The sequence below is a fragment of the Apteryx mantelli genome, chromosome 2 (genome assembly GCF_036417845.1).
Source record: "Apteryx mantelli isolate bAptMan1 chromosome 2, bAptMan1.hap1, whole genome shotgun sequence".
Taxonomy (NCBI): domain Eukaryota; kingdom Metazoa; phylum Chordata; class Aves; order Apterygiformes; family Apterygidae; genus Apteryx; species Apteryx mantelli.
Window position 1 is genome coordinate 131,694,559 of NC_089979.1, and position 17,592 is coordinate 131,712,150.

The window sequence follows — 17,592 nt, forward strand, 5'->3', positions numbered from 1 at the left end:
ATACTTCTTAGAGGATACAGATTTTAATTTTGTTTCTTCCAAATTTAGTATTCCTGTATGATCTGAAGAGCAAAAAGTCCCTACAATGCAATGTATACTAACTGAGCTACTGTACTAAGAAAAAAAGTATTTCCTAATATCTGAACGAACCATAGGTCAGCTTTCATTGACTTTTTACTATTGCAGATTTGTACTTACTGGTGTTACTTTTAGAAAAGAGCTGTCTGAACATAATTGATCATAGCTATTGTGGGCCTAGTTAAAAAAGATGCCTACATGTTAGCTCTATCAAAACTCAGAAACTGATTGACTATTTAACTTATTTGCAGGCTGCAAAGATCTGCAATAACATGCTCTTGGCCATCAGTATGATTGGAACTGCTGAGGCTATGAATCTGGGAATCAGGTTTGTTTGATTTTTGTATTGGGTTGAAGGGTTTTTTCTTTTCTGTGTTAACAGTTTTTGTATTTTACAGTTGAATTTTCCTGAGACAACAATGATTAGATGGCATAGATAAAATTTGGCTAGAAATTCTCTTGTAAAAGCCTTTAATACACTAAAGGGATTATTTAACTAAGGCAGGACTCTTGAGAACAGGAATAGTCTCTTGTAATGGCTGTATAGATCATTGCGTTCTGCATCTCAAGTTAAGAGTTTATTTGTTCTGTTACAGTGCAGTGTACAATAATGTTTATCTTAAATTCTAAACATGCAGAGATAATATAGAGATACCTTTTTGTTTGGATTCTAAGCTAATGTACGTTGTATTTTGAATATTATACTCCCTTACGGCTCCGGTTGGCTTTGTTTGCCTTTGTTAAATTGTTCCCAGATATGTTGTAAAGTAACACTTTTAACATGGTGTGCATGTCAAATCAGCATTAAAGCATAAAAAAGACATGTGCCTTTCTGTTGGACCTAACTGCTGTGGTTTGTCCTAATTGACAGAACTCTTCCTTTGTCAAAAAGTCAAGAGTATGTTCCATTGCACTCCTTCCGTTTCTTTTCTAGAAGGTGATGCATCTGACTTGTAAGTGGCAGCATATTCAAAGAAAGTGATTTTTCTTCTCCAATTGAAACCTGTTTCTTTTGCTGTGGTCTTTGAAATTTTGTTTCGTGTTCCAATGGAGTGCATGCAAATACCAGTTCAGCTTCACAGTATTTGAACCTTGTTAAATTCTCTTAGGCAGACCTAAAGCACTTGCAAGCTTATACACAAAGAAGTCCTGTGTTTGAAGAGATTGTCTTGCAATTACATATCTTTTAAGGGCTCTTCGTGCATTATTCATCTGCCCAAGTCACATCCTTATGATTGGCCTGCTAAAACTACAGATATTCTATATATTTATCAACTGGGCTCTAGACCGTGTGCTCCTATGGATTTGATACACTATAAAAACAGCAAGAAGGCATCAAATGCTTAACTAAATAAAAAAGAACGCCTACATGTGCACACATACACAAAGCAGTGTAATGGATTCACATTTTCTCCTAATTACCATATCAAGGTGCAGTTGTTTTATTGAATTGCCCTTGTCTCAGATGTTAGACTATCTTGACCTATTAAGTTGTCATGTTGTAATTGAGATAAAAGAGGAATTTGCTTTGCATCAGTGCTAATTGGTTTATCAATATCCTGTACCATTTACATTTTAAAATTGAGTGTCTGTAAGATAGTGAAGCATATCTGTATCAAGCCATAATAAAACCAGTAGCATTGTATACAACTATTGTAATCCAGTGTGGTGTAAAGCTTGCAGCAGGGTCTGGTTTAGGTCATGGCTCCCTTAATAGAGCATATGCAACTGATTCTTCATTATATTTTTATCCACATATGTAAGGATGATTATGGTTAAACTTAAAAATAGAATAAAATCAAAAGGTTTAGAGCATATATTCTGGGCATATAAAGTTTTTGCAAAATAAATTGGTATCTGCAGCCACTGTAGCTTGAAAAGGTTTAGATTATTCATATTTCATTTTTTCCTTTTCCAGTTTAAATTTTGACTGACTTTGTATTTAGCATTTGTGAGCAAAAACGGAAGTGACAATGTATGAACCTTCTACCCCACAGTCATGGTAATCAAGAAGAAACTGTAGTTATTGTAAAGAAACCTGCTAATTGTAACCTGGATGTTATGAAGAGCAGAATCTCATTTAGTCCAAAACTGCATGGAGTTTAAGATATAAGCAGTAATTCAAAGCCTTAGAAGTAATTTAGAACCTTTGCATTGATTTTAATGTGCTGTGACTTAAATCCTGGAGAAAATGATTTAATAATTAACTTTTAATAATTAATAACTGTAACTCGTACATTAGAAATCAGTACACACCCAGAATGGAAAGTTCTTTTCTAGTTATAAGAAGAAATCATTTTCTCATTAAGTTTTGCCTTATTAGTAATTTGATTAGGTTTTTATTCATGTCTAAAATGGTCAAAAAGTTAACATAATGTAGTAATAACTATTATACTCAAAGTAGTGTTTGAACAGTGGTTCTTTTGGTACACAAACTCAAAGGATGGTTTGACTGCCAAGATTGGAGAGAGTAGGAAACAACTTGATTCATTAGATTGATGCATATCTGTTAAAGAAAGTCTGACGCTGACCTGATAATGAGTAAAGGATGCTGGAAATCTAAAAAAAGTCATCATAAAAATGGTGGAATTTGGACATAGTCTTAACTTCTAGATAGAATATAAAATGTCCTCATGTCATGCATTGTATACATCTGCTACATCATTTAAATCTTGAGTTTTTACAGACTTTGAATAATTCAAAAACTATCGTTGTCTGTGAACTAGACATGAGTAGAAAGTCATATTACAGTGCCTTGCAGAAACCAACATGTGCTCTGCTTAAATATTTGAAGCAATGTGATGTTAGATTCTATTTATGAACTACTACTTCTCTAGTATTTTTACAAACCATGCAGCCTAAATTTTCATTTTCTGAAGCAGAGAGGTACTGTTTCATTCACTTCAGATTTTTAAATGGCGTCTCCTATTGTTTTATTTCTTTTTTTATTTGATATAATAGATTTTTTTTCAAACTTCAGCCTAAGTAGCTAATAGAACACAAGGAGGAGGCAGAAAACTGGCATCAGTGAGCAAAAATTCCACATTAAACTCACAGAAAAATAGTCAACAATCCTATGCGATTGTTGTGTTTGCGTTCTATTTGCTTTTGCGCTTTACTATAACATCATCATCATTTACTAATGATATCCACTTTCACCGGAAGTACTTGGGTTTAGATTCCATAACTGTAATTTAGAAAAAATGCCAGCCCGAGTTCTGACAATTGAAATGGTTATCTTTTGGGGTTTTTTTCATGAATTTCGTAGTGCTTTGTGAATGTTGCTACTAAAAGCTATTGAAGGTGTGGCAGACATTCTCAAAATGAGTTTACATTTTCTTATGTATATTTTTTTCCAGCTTGGTAGTGCAACTTGTCAATAGGAAAAAAAATCTACTGAGTAGATTCTGTTCTTTGTTTTTATTGATAAAGTGCATATTGCAAAATGCTGTAGTGAATTAGTATGCCAGACAAATACACAGAGTGCATCTAAACTTCACTAATGAGAAATAAAAACATTTATTGATACTGTCTGCAACCACAGATTGTTTTTCTTTTTGCTCATCATCTCAATGTCAGTAAGCCTTACTGAGCTCTGAGTTTCACAGTAACAATGCCCAGTACTAGCAAGAGAAAGCTTGGAAACTAACTACTGCTGATACCTCATTTATGTTTAGGTCAGATAGAAGTTGCTGCCTGTCAGACAGTCAGCAGTCCCTTCTGAGACTGCCTGCACAGACTGAGGGAAGGGATTATGTGGTGCCATGAGATAGGACAAGATTGTTTAATATGGTTGGGATACAAAGAACCAGGATAGAAATAAGAGGTTTATGCCAGTAGCCTTGGTGTAAAATCACTTTTGTACTTCTATCAGCAGAGAAAGTCTCCTGTCTACTAGGAGGGACTGCAGTAGCTCCCAGAATTGCGTCAAAAGCTGCAAATACTGCTCTTCTCTAAGCAATTCTGCTGTACATCAGTTTGTGCCTGCTTGCTTTTGTGGATATATAAAGTGGAAAGACAATAAAAGAACTTTGTCCTCTGATGCTAAGTCCAACTGTAGTTTCAGTCTCTAGATTTAGTTTCTGTGAGCAACCCTGAGCTGTAGATGAAAGATGTTAGCAGAAATGCTAGTCTACAGTGTAGAGAGGGCCCTGTGCTGCAGTCTGAAGGATGATTAGCCCTGAGCACATCCTCATTGCAAATTTTTTGAAAAAATGCCTCAATAAAGAGTACCGTGGCTCTGTTGTCTTCACCATAGAGCTATTCCTAAGTCTTGTGAAGGTTGGTAATGACACTTGAAAGCACTTACCTCATTTAAAACGCTAATGGTAAAGTTACTTTTAGCTTTGGTAAAAAGGTCCTAAGGTTCTGCTTGAATACCTATTTGCAGCTTCGAATGGTATTTAGCCAAAACACCTTGAGCTGGAAATCTTTCAACAGTTAGCTACTTCAGTTGTTACCCCTTAAAATAAGATTGGCAAGTAACTTTTTTGTGAGACGCCATTTCAACTTTTCTCTCTGTTCCAGACAGAGCTCTTGGAGGAGTGTGCGAAAATTTCCATACATTACTTTATCAAAACTCAGCAAAACTTGAGTTTTGAGCAGTGGCTTGAAATGTTCCTATTTTGAGCATTTTTTGGTGTGTCTTGCTTAGTTTCTGCTTTCCTGTTCAGTTCGTTAGGGATATTATTGAAGAAGCATTAATTTGAGGCAGCAATTGTTTTTGTGCTCCATTATAAGTACAATTAATACATGGACTCCTTTTCTGTTTGTAAGGGAGAAGAACATTTTTGGTAATTGTAAATTCACATGCGCATGCACATGCTTCTGCCACATCCAATGGCAAGTTGTTAAGGGGACTGGCAGACTGTCATCATTTTGATAGCTTGAGCCGTATATCTCTTGAACAGCAATGGAGCTCTTATGCAGAAAGTATCATATGTTCCCAGCCAATTTACAGGGAAACAGCAATAACATTTTATCATGGTTGAGAGCCCAGTAGCTGCTTCCTATTAAACTTGCCCTTTCAGATACCTGTCTTGGATTAATTTGTTGATTTCAAATGGAAACTCAGTCTTCTCCACTGAAGCATGACTTTCTAGGATAGACTCTCGCTGAATGACAATTACTGTATATTCTAGCTGGTTTCAGACCATTACAAGCTTTGGGCACAGTGGAAGACAGAGGACTTCTTCAGTAACTGATTTTAATATATGTCTAATTTTAACTGTCAGTTATATATGCACCAGTGAATGAATCCTCGGAAAGATGAAATGCAAAGCACTTCTAACTTGCTCCTATTAATGATACACTTGCTGCAAAGGAGAAAAAAAATAGGTTCAGGTCTCCTAAAGAGAATCTGCATGGTGTTTAAGAGCACCGAAGTTTGAAAAAGCAGGGATTTAAACTGACACCATCTTCCTATTTCTTTCCCTAGAGCAAAAATATGCTAGATCTAGTGCAGACAATATTTTACATATCTGTCTAACTTACATATATCTTTTAAAGTATATTTTCACAGGGAGGTAGCTGTAACACTGTCAGAAGAGTGTTCTCTGGGAGGGTTATATGCATTTTGAAATAATAACCTCACTGTCTTGTGGTATAAATGCTACTCACAGCAGTAATTAGGGCCCTCTGCATGCAGCTAGATATGGCAAAAGCAAGTGCTGCGCTGCTAAAAATACTGTTCTGGATGTAACAACATCCAACAACAATAAGGAAACAATCCAACCGAAAGATTTGTTTTGGCCAAAAAAAAACAGCCTCTGTGTTCAAAAGCTCGGTTGTTGTCTGTTCCCAATATGCTTTTTGTATAACAGCAATAAAAGCACGTTTATTCAGAGTGCTTCTTGATGAAGACTTTGCACTATGTAAGATAAAAGTGTGATTAAAATACTATGGAAACATATTGGAGGTGGGAAATATATGTGTGTATATATGCATGTATGTATTTAATGGCAATTGAAAGCATTCAGTTGAGACGGTGTTGGAAAAAAATGGGGAGGAGAGTAAAGCTCAATCGCATTCAGGCCAGTGGGGGACTTTCCACTGACTTCCAGTGGCTTTTGCAGCCAGCCATAAATAAGACTGCACAACAGTAATGTTAAAAAGCTACCTTTGTGGTACAAAAAGTGATTTTACTTTGCATTGGGAGGGAGAATTGCAGAGACATGTCATTGTGGGAGCAAGAACCATACTATAGGGCCCACTGCATTAAAAATAATTTTTCAAATCTGGAACGCGTATTAGAAGAAACAGTTATAAATTTTAGCAACTATTCCATTGGTAATGAGCTTTACTTGCCTACAAATTAAAACCTTGAGTGCTACGAAGCCTGGAAGTGGTGTTAGGATCCTTATGGCTATGCATTACTGTTGCAGAAAATCTTAGGTAAGAGCTAATATAGTGTTGATTTATATAGTGGTTAAAGCTCGGTTAGAATTGTTTTTGTTCTTTGATTGCTATTGGAGATAATTACCTTGCATTCTTTTTTGTGGTGAATATAACTCAACATTTTTGAAGAGCTCATGTAAACTGCTGCTGCCACTCGTTGGTATAAATGCAATTAGTATAAAATTACACTTGCACCTTAGTATCAGCATAAATGTGAATCCATAAGAGGGTTAATTTTCTATAATGTTGAAGTACCTTTAGGGTCCACATTGAGCAGCAGTTTATGCCATCAGCTCTGTGATAGAACAAATGATATTTCTCCTCGGACAAGCTTTGTTTTATCAGGATCAGTAACCTTATCAGCAGTTGACCCAGAACTATAATGTATGTTTGTGAATAAATAGCATATGTCACAGTGCAAGGCAGACTTGTTTCATAAGCAAGAGTTCATAATGAAGATTTAATAAAAACAAAGCAAAGAATATGCAGATGTGTACAATGGTAATATTTTTTGAAAAGAGTAACATTTGTGGTCACTTCTTATTGTTAGTGCAGGATTGTTTTGCATTACCTTGCTTAAGTTAAAAATGCATTAATGCGCACGTATAAACACATCACACAGGTATTTTCACACTCCCCCACTTGCTTTTGAATTCTTTTCTTTGTCCAGCTTCAGAGAATATAGTTTTGATATGAAGAACAAGTATGTGCTCTAGTAGGTGGCAGAACAGAGAATGCCTTTCAGTAATTGGCATACAAGAGAACTGCTGCTCTCAGAGGACCTTTATTTTGCTTGCACTTTCAAAATTGCTAGGTGAAGGGGCTTTGCTTAGTATAAAAGGAACAAGCTCTGAAATCCTAGTGCTTAAATGGTAATTGATGTTCTTTAATTTAAAATAGAGCATCCCCACCCCCAATATCAATACTCTGTCATTTTTCATGACTTATAATAAAGGGAGAGAAATAGCAGTAGGGTCCTAAGATATAAAACAAGTCACCCATGTCTTGTGCATTTTGACATTAACGCTTCTCTTCTTGACCTTTGGCAGATTAGGGCTTGACCCAAAGCTGCTGGCCAAAATCCTAAATATGAGCTCAGGCCGATGCTGGTCAAGTGACACGTACAATCCTGTTCCGGGAGTGATGGAAGGAGTACCATCTGCTAATAATTATCAAGGTGGCTTTGGAGCAACACTCATGGCTAAGGTACATAACACTTGTATGTAAAGTTACAGTTGCTTCTTGCTGGGCTTCTAGCAAACATCCTTCTCAGTGAAAATTTATGATTACAGGGAAATGAATGTGCATAAGCAGAAGGGGCCCCAACCTATTATTGTAGCTCTGAATTACTGAGTAGCCTAAGGGGCTTTACCTCAATCTCCAGCCTCTTCCTAGCTACTATTACTGCAGAGCCACTCAGTGAGGTTACACTCACTTTGAGTACTGACTTAACCCAGGAGCACCTGTTCCTGAGAGGCTTGTGTGTATGGCAAATATTCTGCAAGCCATTTAGGTGCTTTTCACATGACTTCTGTAGAATACAGGAGCCTAAACTCAAGACAGCAATTCAGGAGAATCCTGCTGACCTAATTAGCTGCAAAGGATGGCATAGGCACCTAAGATTTTCAGCCCGATCTCTTTCAGATACCTTAAACTGTGGTACTGGACATGCCCTGCAGCATCCCACTCTTTGCTGAGCCAACTGCTTCAGTGCTTGTCTTTCTGCCTAAGGCCATTTTGAATGCAGAAAACAGCTTTCAAATCAGTACCTCCTGTTGACTCCAGTTTTCTGGGGTCCCTGCACCAAATTGTGATTGCTCTTGAATTGTCTTTGTTGGTGGCAGCAGTGCTTCTTATGAGTAAAAACTTAGTAATCTAAATCTCTTGTCTATGAAGTGAGAGATCTGGGTTTTAGGTCCTTCTCAGCCTGAGGAAGTTGTAACCTACAGCTGTCTCATCCCAGGAGAGTGCTCTTAGTGCCACGCTCTTGACTGTTCTAGGAAAAGTACTGTCCTGGGTCACTTTGTGGTCAGGAAAGCAAAACTCTTAGAGGCCAGAGGAGAGTAGGCAAGGAGGTCAGGGCTCTGCATCCTACTGAACAGGACACGCAGCTGGAGGAAGGAGTCATAGGACTCTGACTCTTGAACTACTACTGCTTTTAGCACAGTGATTGCCTAAGGTAAATTACAAAAACAGTCCTGGAAGAGATTTCCCATCTAAGCACGTAAGTGCAGGAAACCATTTCACACTTTGAATATCAGTTTTGTGGGGATACTGTCCTGAAGGAGGCATTTAAGTTCATATAGGACAGGATTTTAGACCTACTAGTTTGTGAGTGTTCCCAACTGGCTTGGCATTCTGGCCATTTTCAGTAAGTTTCACTTTCATTTAAGTCCAGTGACTTAACTGTTCCCATGTACAGTGTGAACAGAAATTAAATTAAGCACTTCATACTAAAAAGAGCATTCTTATCCAGGTTTGATCTCTGCTCTATTTCAGTGCAAATTTTTACAGCGCTGGAGTCCCTGTGGTGCAGTGCCTGCCTGCTGTTAAAACAACTAATGCTCCCACAGTTTCTCAGTTAATTTATGTCAGTTGGTGTATTTGCACTGACTTCAGTAGAATTAGCCAAATTCTGTCAGTCCAAGGAATTTGGTCCAGAGTTTTCCATGTGATAGAACCAAAAAATTTCACTAATGCTACATGACTCAAGACCCTCTAAGGTTGGCCTGCTACATGTCTATGCACTAACTGCAAGGAGCTTTCATTTCTTTGAGGGATGGGTTATAAAGCAACAATTTTTACTTCATGTTCATTATAGAGGGAGAAGGGAACACGCTTTAAAATACTGGTTTATAAAATGCAGGAGGTTATCGTTTGGGTTTGCCAGAGCTATTGATTAGAGATAAGCAACCTGATCTTTGGCACTACCTCAAAGCCCTTTTTCCATCTTGTGTGCTCTTTTTGGAATCTGTTCTGCCTGTCATGCCCTGTTTCACAGTGTATTCTCTGTTTGTGTAATTCATAGCTGTTGCTCTTTTCCAGAATAATCTCATAATATTAATTGGGTGGAGGCATGTATTTCCCTCCCTCCCTTTTAAATTTCCCAGTAAAGGATTGTTGTCTTTTGTCTTACTTCTGAGAGGGACTTTCATATTCTCTGAAAGCTGCTTTGAAAGATCTTCCTTTCATTTGAGGAAGAGCAGCCTGTTGAAGCAGCTTGTGCCTGTTGAAACTGCCAGCTTTAGTTATAAAGTATCAGGGATGACTAAGAAAAGAGTTCCTTAGAGATGTTTATAATTGTGGTTCACCTCTTCTGGCTATGCCTCTCCTTCCACTAGACTCCAGATAGTGGTAGACTGCCTTCTTTAAGCTTGAATCCTCAACAAGAAGGAAAGGCAATAGTTTCCTCTCGTGTCTCTTGAACATTGCTGTGTTATTCCGTACAGAGGGAGGATTGCTTGAGTAAGTAGCCAAGACAGAGCTGTTCATGTTCAGGGTATTATTGGGTGCAGTGGTAACTTATTTTAAGACATGGTTCATTATTTTGTAGAAAGGCTTTTGCTATTATCCCTTTCATCTTGGTATGCAATATATCATGTAGTTTGTGAATTGTTTGAGTTGGTGGCTTCTTTTCTGAGAAATACAAAACACGCTTTTGTCATTCAAGAAAAAAAATGTATTCAGAGGAGAGCTAGGTACAATCCTGAGGTAGAGAAGAGCCACAATGAAAACATCTAAGAGTGGCTCAGTAACACAGTCATTAAACAGTAACTTAACTTTAGGTTACTGTTCAGATATCAGATGTGGTAGAAGTTGAAGTGGATCTCTCAAACAAACCCAGAGGATCCCAATTTTAGGTGTTTGGGACAGAAAACTGTCAGACACCTCCTAAAATCTCTTCAGTCTTGAAATCTGATCTTGAAACCTAGAATTTAGCTTAATATGAAAACTGCTCTGAAGATTTTGCATTAAAAAAGTGTGGTATTACCTCTTACCATCTTTGTATCAGAGGCATTGCAGGCCAGAAGTCCCATCTTGCATTTACAGCACAGTCTTCTTTGAATCCTTAGAAGAACTAGATTGAGATCATACTATTCTTGACTCTTGTCAAGGAAGCATTTGAGTTTTATTATGAATGACAGAACTTAATTTAGATCAACTGCAAAATAGGTTTAAGTAACTAGGTATTTTCATAGAGAACGATTTTTTTTTTCTTTTTTTAAGCACTTTGGCAACTGTTTCCCAAAAGATAGTCTTTTTCCACCATTCTAGTCTGAGAAAAAGTGGTTAGAGTAGTCAGTACAGTGAGACATCTGGAAGATGTCAGTTCCGAGAGGAAGAGAGAACCAGTAAGATACGGTCTGATTTTTACCTTTCCAAAAAGGTCAGCAAAAGGCAAATTTCGGTCAGAACTGTTTTGTACTGCTTCACTCAAGAAATCTCCAGCATCAAAAGAAAAGGTGCAGAATGCTTCACAACTTGAAGCTAAAGCTAAGCTTTATTTATATTTTCTATTTTTTTTTCTTCAAAGCTCCAGTTTATAGGATGGAAGGAAAAAAGCCTTCCTGCACTTTGGAGTCAAGAGTACTTGTCCATTTAATTACTACAATGTTGTCTGATATTTCAACCATCTTGGAGCCGGGGTCTCATTATTAAAGTGAACAGACTTGCTTTATGAAATTCTACCTGTGGTAGCAGTCTTCAGAATTTTCAGGGATTGCTTCTGTGATTTCCCCTTCAGAGAGAAAAATAGATCAGCACTATGAAAATCAACCCCCTTTGCAAGTTTGGAGTAGGATGATTTTGCCATTTGACTATTCCGTAACATGAATTAAGTTTTGTTGAGTAAAATGGACATCATGGCAGCAGATTTCACAAAGAAGGTTTATAAGAGGCTAGGAATATGTCATGGAATACCTTACTGTAAAGTTAGGTTAACATAACTATTCCTAGATTTCTCAGGTCATGAGTCTTTCAATAGAATTGCTACACATGAAGCAGGTGAAGAATATCTTGGATTCTGTGGCGTCTGATGTATATGTTTTTCCCATTTTCCTAAATCTTGAAGCCATTCAAGGGTAATAGGAAGAGTAACTGTAATTCTGATTTGTATCAGAGTGACCTTTATAGAGCCGATTTACAGATCGAAGTGACATTTAGAGAGTGGAGTAAGATCGTGAATTTTCTTGTGCTAATTCAAATCCAGATGCACAGAGAGTAAAGACCTGTCTTGTAAGTCGTCCCTGAGGAGCTGAAGGTTCTCTCAGCAGTACTACAGTCTCTCAGATCTTCTGTATCAAAGATTTGTTACAGGAGGAAAAAAAACTCTGCAATTCTATATACAGTCCTGGGTGGACAGCAAATCTAGGTGCTTTCTAGTGACACTTGAGAGGTTCTTCTGCAACTTTCTTGAAATGTAATGCTCAAAACTGTGTGCTCTTCTCTAGGTAGGCCTTATAAAGGCAAACTTGAGTGCAGGGATTACTTTCATACTTAAACAATAGATCTGTTTACATATCCAGACCCATGTTAGCTTTTCTTTCTCTGATTGTCTCTGTCTCTGGTTCAACTTAGGATTCAAGACATCCTCCAGCCTAGCTCACAATTCTTTTTGCAGCATGCGTGCAGCCAATTATTTCTAGCCAACTATAGCTAGCTATAGTATGTGGTACTTGCCTTTATTAAGTTGTGTAGTGTTTATTTCATATTATAGCGCTAGTTGGCCAAGGACTCTTGGAGGATAGGTTCCAAATTCTTCTTCTTGGCAAGCTTACCTCTTTTTATGCCCCAAACGTAGTGTCTGAAGATGCAGTAGTAGTACTCTCTGTATTCTTTTATCTTCAGTCATTAAAGCAAATTTGGAATTGTAGCAAACCCAGGAGAGTCCCCTAGGAAATCCTTTAATACATTCTTCCACTTAGACTGTGAACCATTCGTATTCACAAAGTGGCCTATGCCTATCAGTTTTCCATTAATCACATAGTCACATTAAAGTAAATGTGCATACAGTAAGTGGCTTCAATTTTGTTGATGTTTACAGATTGTGTAGTGATCTGGAATCTTAAAATTCCTCAGATCCTGAAGGAGGGTTGTCTGCCTTACAGAGCTGTGTTTTTCTGTTGAGTAACATTGAGTTGCTTTTTTAAAAATGAAAAATTAAACAAGGCTCCCTTCTTCCTGGATTGGAATTTTAAGGCTGGAGTATTGTGTTTGTTGGCAGCAGACTTCTCTTTACAATGGAAGCCAAATAACCTATAATATGTACATAGCTATTTACATCCTTGTTGTTTCTTCCCTAACTTTTTTTCCTTCCCTTCTTCCTCTCTGCCCTCTTTCTCCCTCTTCCCCTTCCCCCAGGATCTTGGCTTGGCCCAGATTTCTGCCACCAACACGAAGACACCAGTCCCTTTGGGATCCCAGGCACATCAGATCTACAGGATGATGTGTGCAAAAGGCTATGCCCTGAAAGACTTCTCAGCTGTGTTCCAGTTTTTACGCGAGGAGGAAACCTTGTGAGCTGCCCTTCAGCAATGGATGAAGCAATGGATGATAACAAAACACATTTTTTTGTTCTTATCCTTATAGCTCGTTTGAGAAGTATGTGGATTTAATCAAATACTGTGCATCATGATTCCATACAGACTAGTCATCCTTGGTCATTTAGATCACAGCAAACTCCAGGATTTTTTCATCAGTTCTTGAAAAAGCAAGTCAGGGGAAGGGGTTGTTTGGCAGTTAGCCAGACAGGGATTTCCTTTTTTTAAGAACCATCAAAGGTTTTTCACTAAAGGCAATAAATAAAGTAAATATTTTTTTTATTAAATACTTGATTGTTTGCATATAAAATAACTGACATTATGGCTACAAACTTAAGAGAATCTTGAATAGTAAGGGGAAGATATATAGTGATTTAATGATATATATAGTGGTTTATTAAAATTAAAAGTGAATTCTTTACAGAAAAAGGGAAGATCTGTTCAATGAAGAAACACAGCTTGAGATGTTTTTTTCTTTTCCTTGGACCTGCTAACTTTGGGTTGATCAGTAGTGAATTTTTCCTGGGATTCAGGCTGCAGATTTAAGTTTATAGGCATACGTAACTAAGTGGAATGCTGTTACAGCATGTTTAACTGATAGACTTAGTTAACATAATATGTGTGTCCCTCTTGTAAAGCTCCATTATTGTATTTTGCTAACCCAATTTTATATTTTCTTCCTGTATTCTGTCGCGCATTTTCAGAACTCAAGAATGGCGCCTACTAGAAGTTCTAACAGAGGGTATATTTGCTATAGGTAATTATTGCAGTATTATAAACCTAAGGAAACCCCATTATTTTGAAAAGAAATAAAAATCTATACTGGTAAATACTTGCTATACGATTATTTGCTTTTTGTTTTGGTGCACTCTTGTAAACACACAATTAAATACAAGCTTGTACTAATTTTTTTTTTTTATTATTTGCTTGGTTTTCTACAGATTGTCTTGCAAAAGCAAGGTCTTGAAGAGCTCTTATTGTGAAATGAATAAGGTAATATATTTGCATATACATTTCGTTAACCAAATGGTCACCAACTCCTTGAACTCACAAGTGTACAGATGCACACTTAGCTTTATGAAGATAAGTACTCCCATTGATTTCACTGGAACTACTGTCATTCACACTTATTTGCGGGATCTGGGGCTTAATGGTCATTTATGCATTTTACATTCCTATTTTTTGGAATTTTGGTTGTATGACAGCACATTTTATATATGCACATTCAGATAGCAACATTTTGTGCTTGAATTAGCTCAAGAAGTATGTGAATAATCTTCTGAGAACTTGGACATTAGTTTTTAACGCATTAGTAACATTATACAAAAGTCATTAAACAATACTGGTCGATCAGTTCCCCGTTCAGTTTGCTCTGAAAACTATATAAATTTCTAGGTTATTCAGGGATTTGGGGATCATTAATGTTATATATGAGTACAGGACTACTGGGAGCAAACTTACTTACTTTTTAAAAATTATTCATCTTTGATTAAAACTACCATTTCTACAGGATTGCATTCATTCTTTGAAATTAGATAAAAAAAGCTGCAATAAATACTATGAAAGTTGCAAAGTCAACCACTCAGGTGCTAGAAAACACAGAAATGTGGAACCGTTATTACAGATGTGTGGTTCAACCTTGAATTACACGATCACATACTATTTTTTTTTTTCCTATGGAACTCCTATCTCATATAATACAAAGGGTGGACCTAGTCTCATAATGAACTTGGGGCCAAGTAGCGAAGGATGTTTTTGCCTATAGGACACTTGTTTGTTTGGACATTGTATAGTGAATGAGGTGAGAAATTGCAGAAGAGGCCTGTTTTAGTTTTCTGCTCTGTATTTGACTTGGAGAGATGGTTGACACTAGCAGGACTGCTGAGAGGTGCTTCCTTCTAGTGTCCAACTCAGCCTGGAGAGCAGCTAAGAGCAGTCACTATTACTGTGTTTGCCTGTAACCCTGGGCTTGCAGGAAGCATAATTATTTGCTTTTGGAAGATATTTTGTCACACATGTGAATGCTTGGGGCCATGAGGGAAGGAAACATGCTCAGTGAGGCAGACTCTTTGAAGATTTTAGCTTCTGAAATCAAAGTTTCGGTTAAGCATGTGGAAAGTTTGTTGTTATCTTTATTTTTCTTCCAAAGGTTTGTAGTTTAGGCAAATTTGAACAGACTTTCCTGGGGAAACATAAGGCTCATTTCTTCTCCACTACTTCTGATCAAATTTTAAGTACCTACTCCAAAGCGTAGGGGTTCTCAAGCTGCAGTAAAGGCTGCCAGATGTAATTTTGGCAAACCAACAAAATGTTCTCTGGTCTCCTTATTGGAGGAGGATTTTGGTTTAAATTAAAAACAAGAAACAAAAAACCCCAACTTGAGGGCAGACAGCCAGCATGTAGAATTTTAGACCAAGCAGTTAGTTTGGCAAAGTTAGAAACAACTCTTTTGAAAGTCTTATTATGGAAAGTGTCTTGAAACCTTTAATAACTTCCAATACCTGAAGCCAATAATACAATTCATATTAGAATATGCATTTTTTCCGAATTCTGCAGGAAATATTGTGTGACTGGATACATATCATGGTGGTGGTATTCATGCTAGCTTCATCTATTCTGCATATACGTATGTATATAATGTATCTTTTGCTCTGCCTGGGGTACACTTTCTGTCTATGAAAATTAAGCAAGCACTAAAACTATTGTCACTGCTGGAAACAGGTGTTGAAAACTGTAAAATTGGTTGAATTCTACACTAATGACTTCCCAGTATATACACACAAATTAGGTGCAACAAATTAACTGCATATTTTGTAAATGTCCCAAAGGGAAACTTGAGGTAACTTCTTTTTAAATTAGTTTGAATGTTAAACTAGCCCTCCCATCATGCTTACTTTGGAAACTCACCTATATCAAATACATTTATTGACTAACAGGAAAACATTGACAACTAATAAAAGTAGTGATGGTTTAAGAAAATCCTAAGCAGGCTTCTCTCATTTATGATTCGGTATAACCTGTCTTAAGCAACTATTTTTGGTGGTCGTTTAACAGAGGAGGCCTTCTATTAAAACTGCTGAGTACTATATTGCTTTAACTTTATTTATGGCTCTTACAAGCCTCAGGAGGAAGAGGAGGCGTTCTGACCAAGTAAAAGTATTATACGTGGTATTCTGGCTCTGTTTTAATCAATGGGAATTTTGCCATCAACTGCAATACTGCCAAAATTTCTTAGTGTTTTTTTTGAATGACCACATGATTCCAGCACAGATGTGGCCAAGATGCAGTTCCTTAATAGTTCAAGTGCATCTCTCAGGCAGGGATTGTGCCGCGTTACTGGCCTCAGGATGGTGATTGTGAGAGGAAGGGACCCAGGAGGAGCTGCTGAAGTTGATATGACTGGTCTCTATCCCAGCCTTGTCCCACAATGGTTGATAGAGCTGCTGGAGGAGACAGAATAGCTACTGTCATTTCCTGCCTGGGAACAGAGCTACATCTCTTCAGCTGTCTAAGTCTTATGGCTCTTGCTCACATCAAGATTTTATAAAATGGTTTATGGAGCACGAAGACTGGGTCTGCTCCTGGAGCAAGCAAAGGAGGGCTGCTGTCATACAAGGGCTACTGGTTTTGTACAGTAGTTGTCTTTCTGTGCTTTTAGTCTACCATCTTGATTTGAAAGACCAAAACTATCCAGAAACAGCTCTGAGGCTATTAACTTGATTGGTAGTGATACCGGTTGCTTTTGATTTGTCTCCATATTGTCAACATTGTCTTCTGCTCCCCCACATAAGAAACAGATGTAATTTAACTTTGCTCAAGAAAACTTGAGAATATTGCCTGTCATTACAACACAAGGCTGTCTAATAAGTTGTGGAACTTTGCTGCAATTTAGAAACCTCTGTTGTGTTTTCTTGGTGCATTGAAACAGCATGTGGAGCTAGGGTCCTCTCCAGTATTTCAGATTTATGATCTGACACTCTTAAAGTCAGGGGAAGCCTTTTCATTCACTTCATTATCAAGTTCATTAGAGCTCTCACTGCAAGCTATGCAAAATTGAAAAGTAGTGGGACTAGCTTAGTTAAGGTCTGCAAATTAGAATAAACACTGCTTCTGAAAAGCTCAAACTTAAAATAGCAGAGACATCTTTAACATTCAATGCAGCAGTGTACCGGATGTATGGTCTTTAAAGGCTGCTGGTATTTTAAAGATTTGTTGCTTTCCATATATGATTTGTCACAGCCTGTCCTGCTTGCCAGCACAGTCCCACATTAATTTTTTTCCAATAAATAATAGCAACAATTACAAAGGGGTTTTTTAGGTGGACAGAGAATGAATTTGTTATGGTTGGTATTTTCAACAAATGTATGGTTGGGAAATAGGCAGATATATGGCAGTGTGGGGGTTTTAGGTTGCTTGGTTTGGGATTTTTTGCATTCATCATGGGCTGTGAGCACTTAGGGTAAATTGAAACAGGTGGGTAAACCATTTAAAAGTATTAAATGTCTCATTATAACTACTGTGTAATTAAAAGTCTGGCTCTTCTTTCTTCATTTACACCCAACTCTTCTTTTTGACCTTG

At 37.3% G+C, this 17,592-nt stretch overlaps 1 protein-coding gene across 1 annotated transcript in view; it reads left to right on the forward strand.

Moving 5' to 3' along the window:
* The window catches only part of HIBADH (3-hydroxyisobutyrate dehydrogenase), a 97,950-nt gene extending 84,100 nt beyond the window's left edge, over positions 1–13,850 (forward strand). The window contains exons 6-8 of the mRNA XM_067291570.1: positions 330–406; positions 7,524–7,680; positions 12,835–13,850. Of these exons, the coding sequence (XP_067147671.1) occupies positions 330–406; positions 7,524–7,680; positions 12,835–12,993 (393 nt within the window). The 3' untranslated portion in view covers positions 12,994–13,850. The remainder of the gene's footprint in view (positions 1–329; positions 407–7,523; positions 7,681–12,834) is intronic.
* Positions 13,851–17,592: the final 3,742 nt, after the last annotated feature.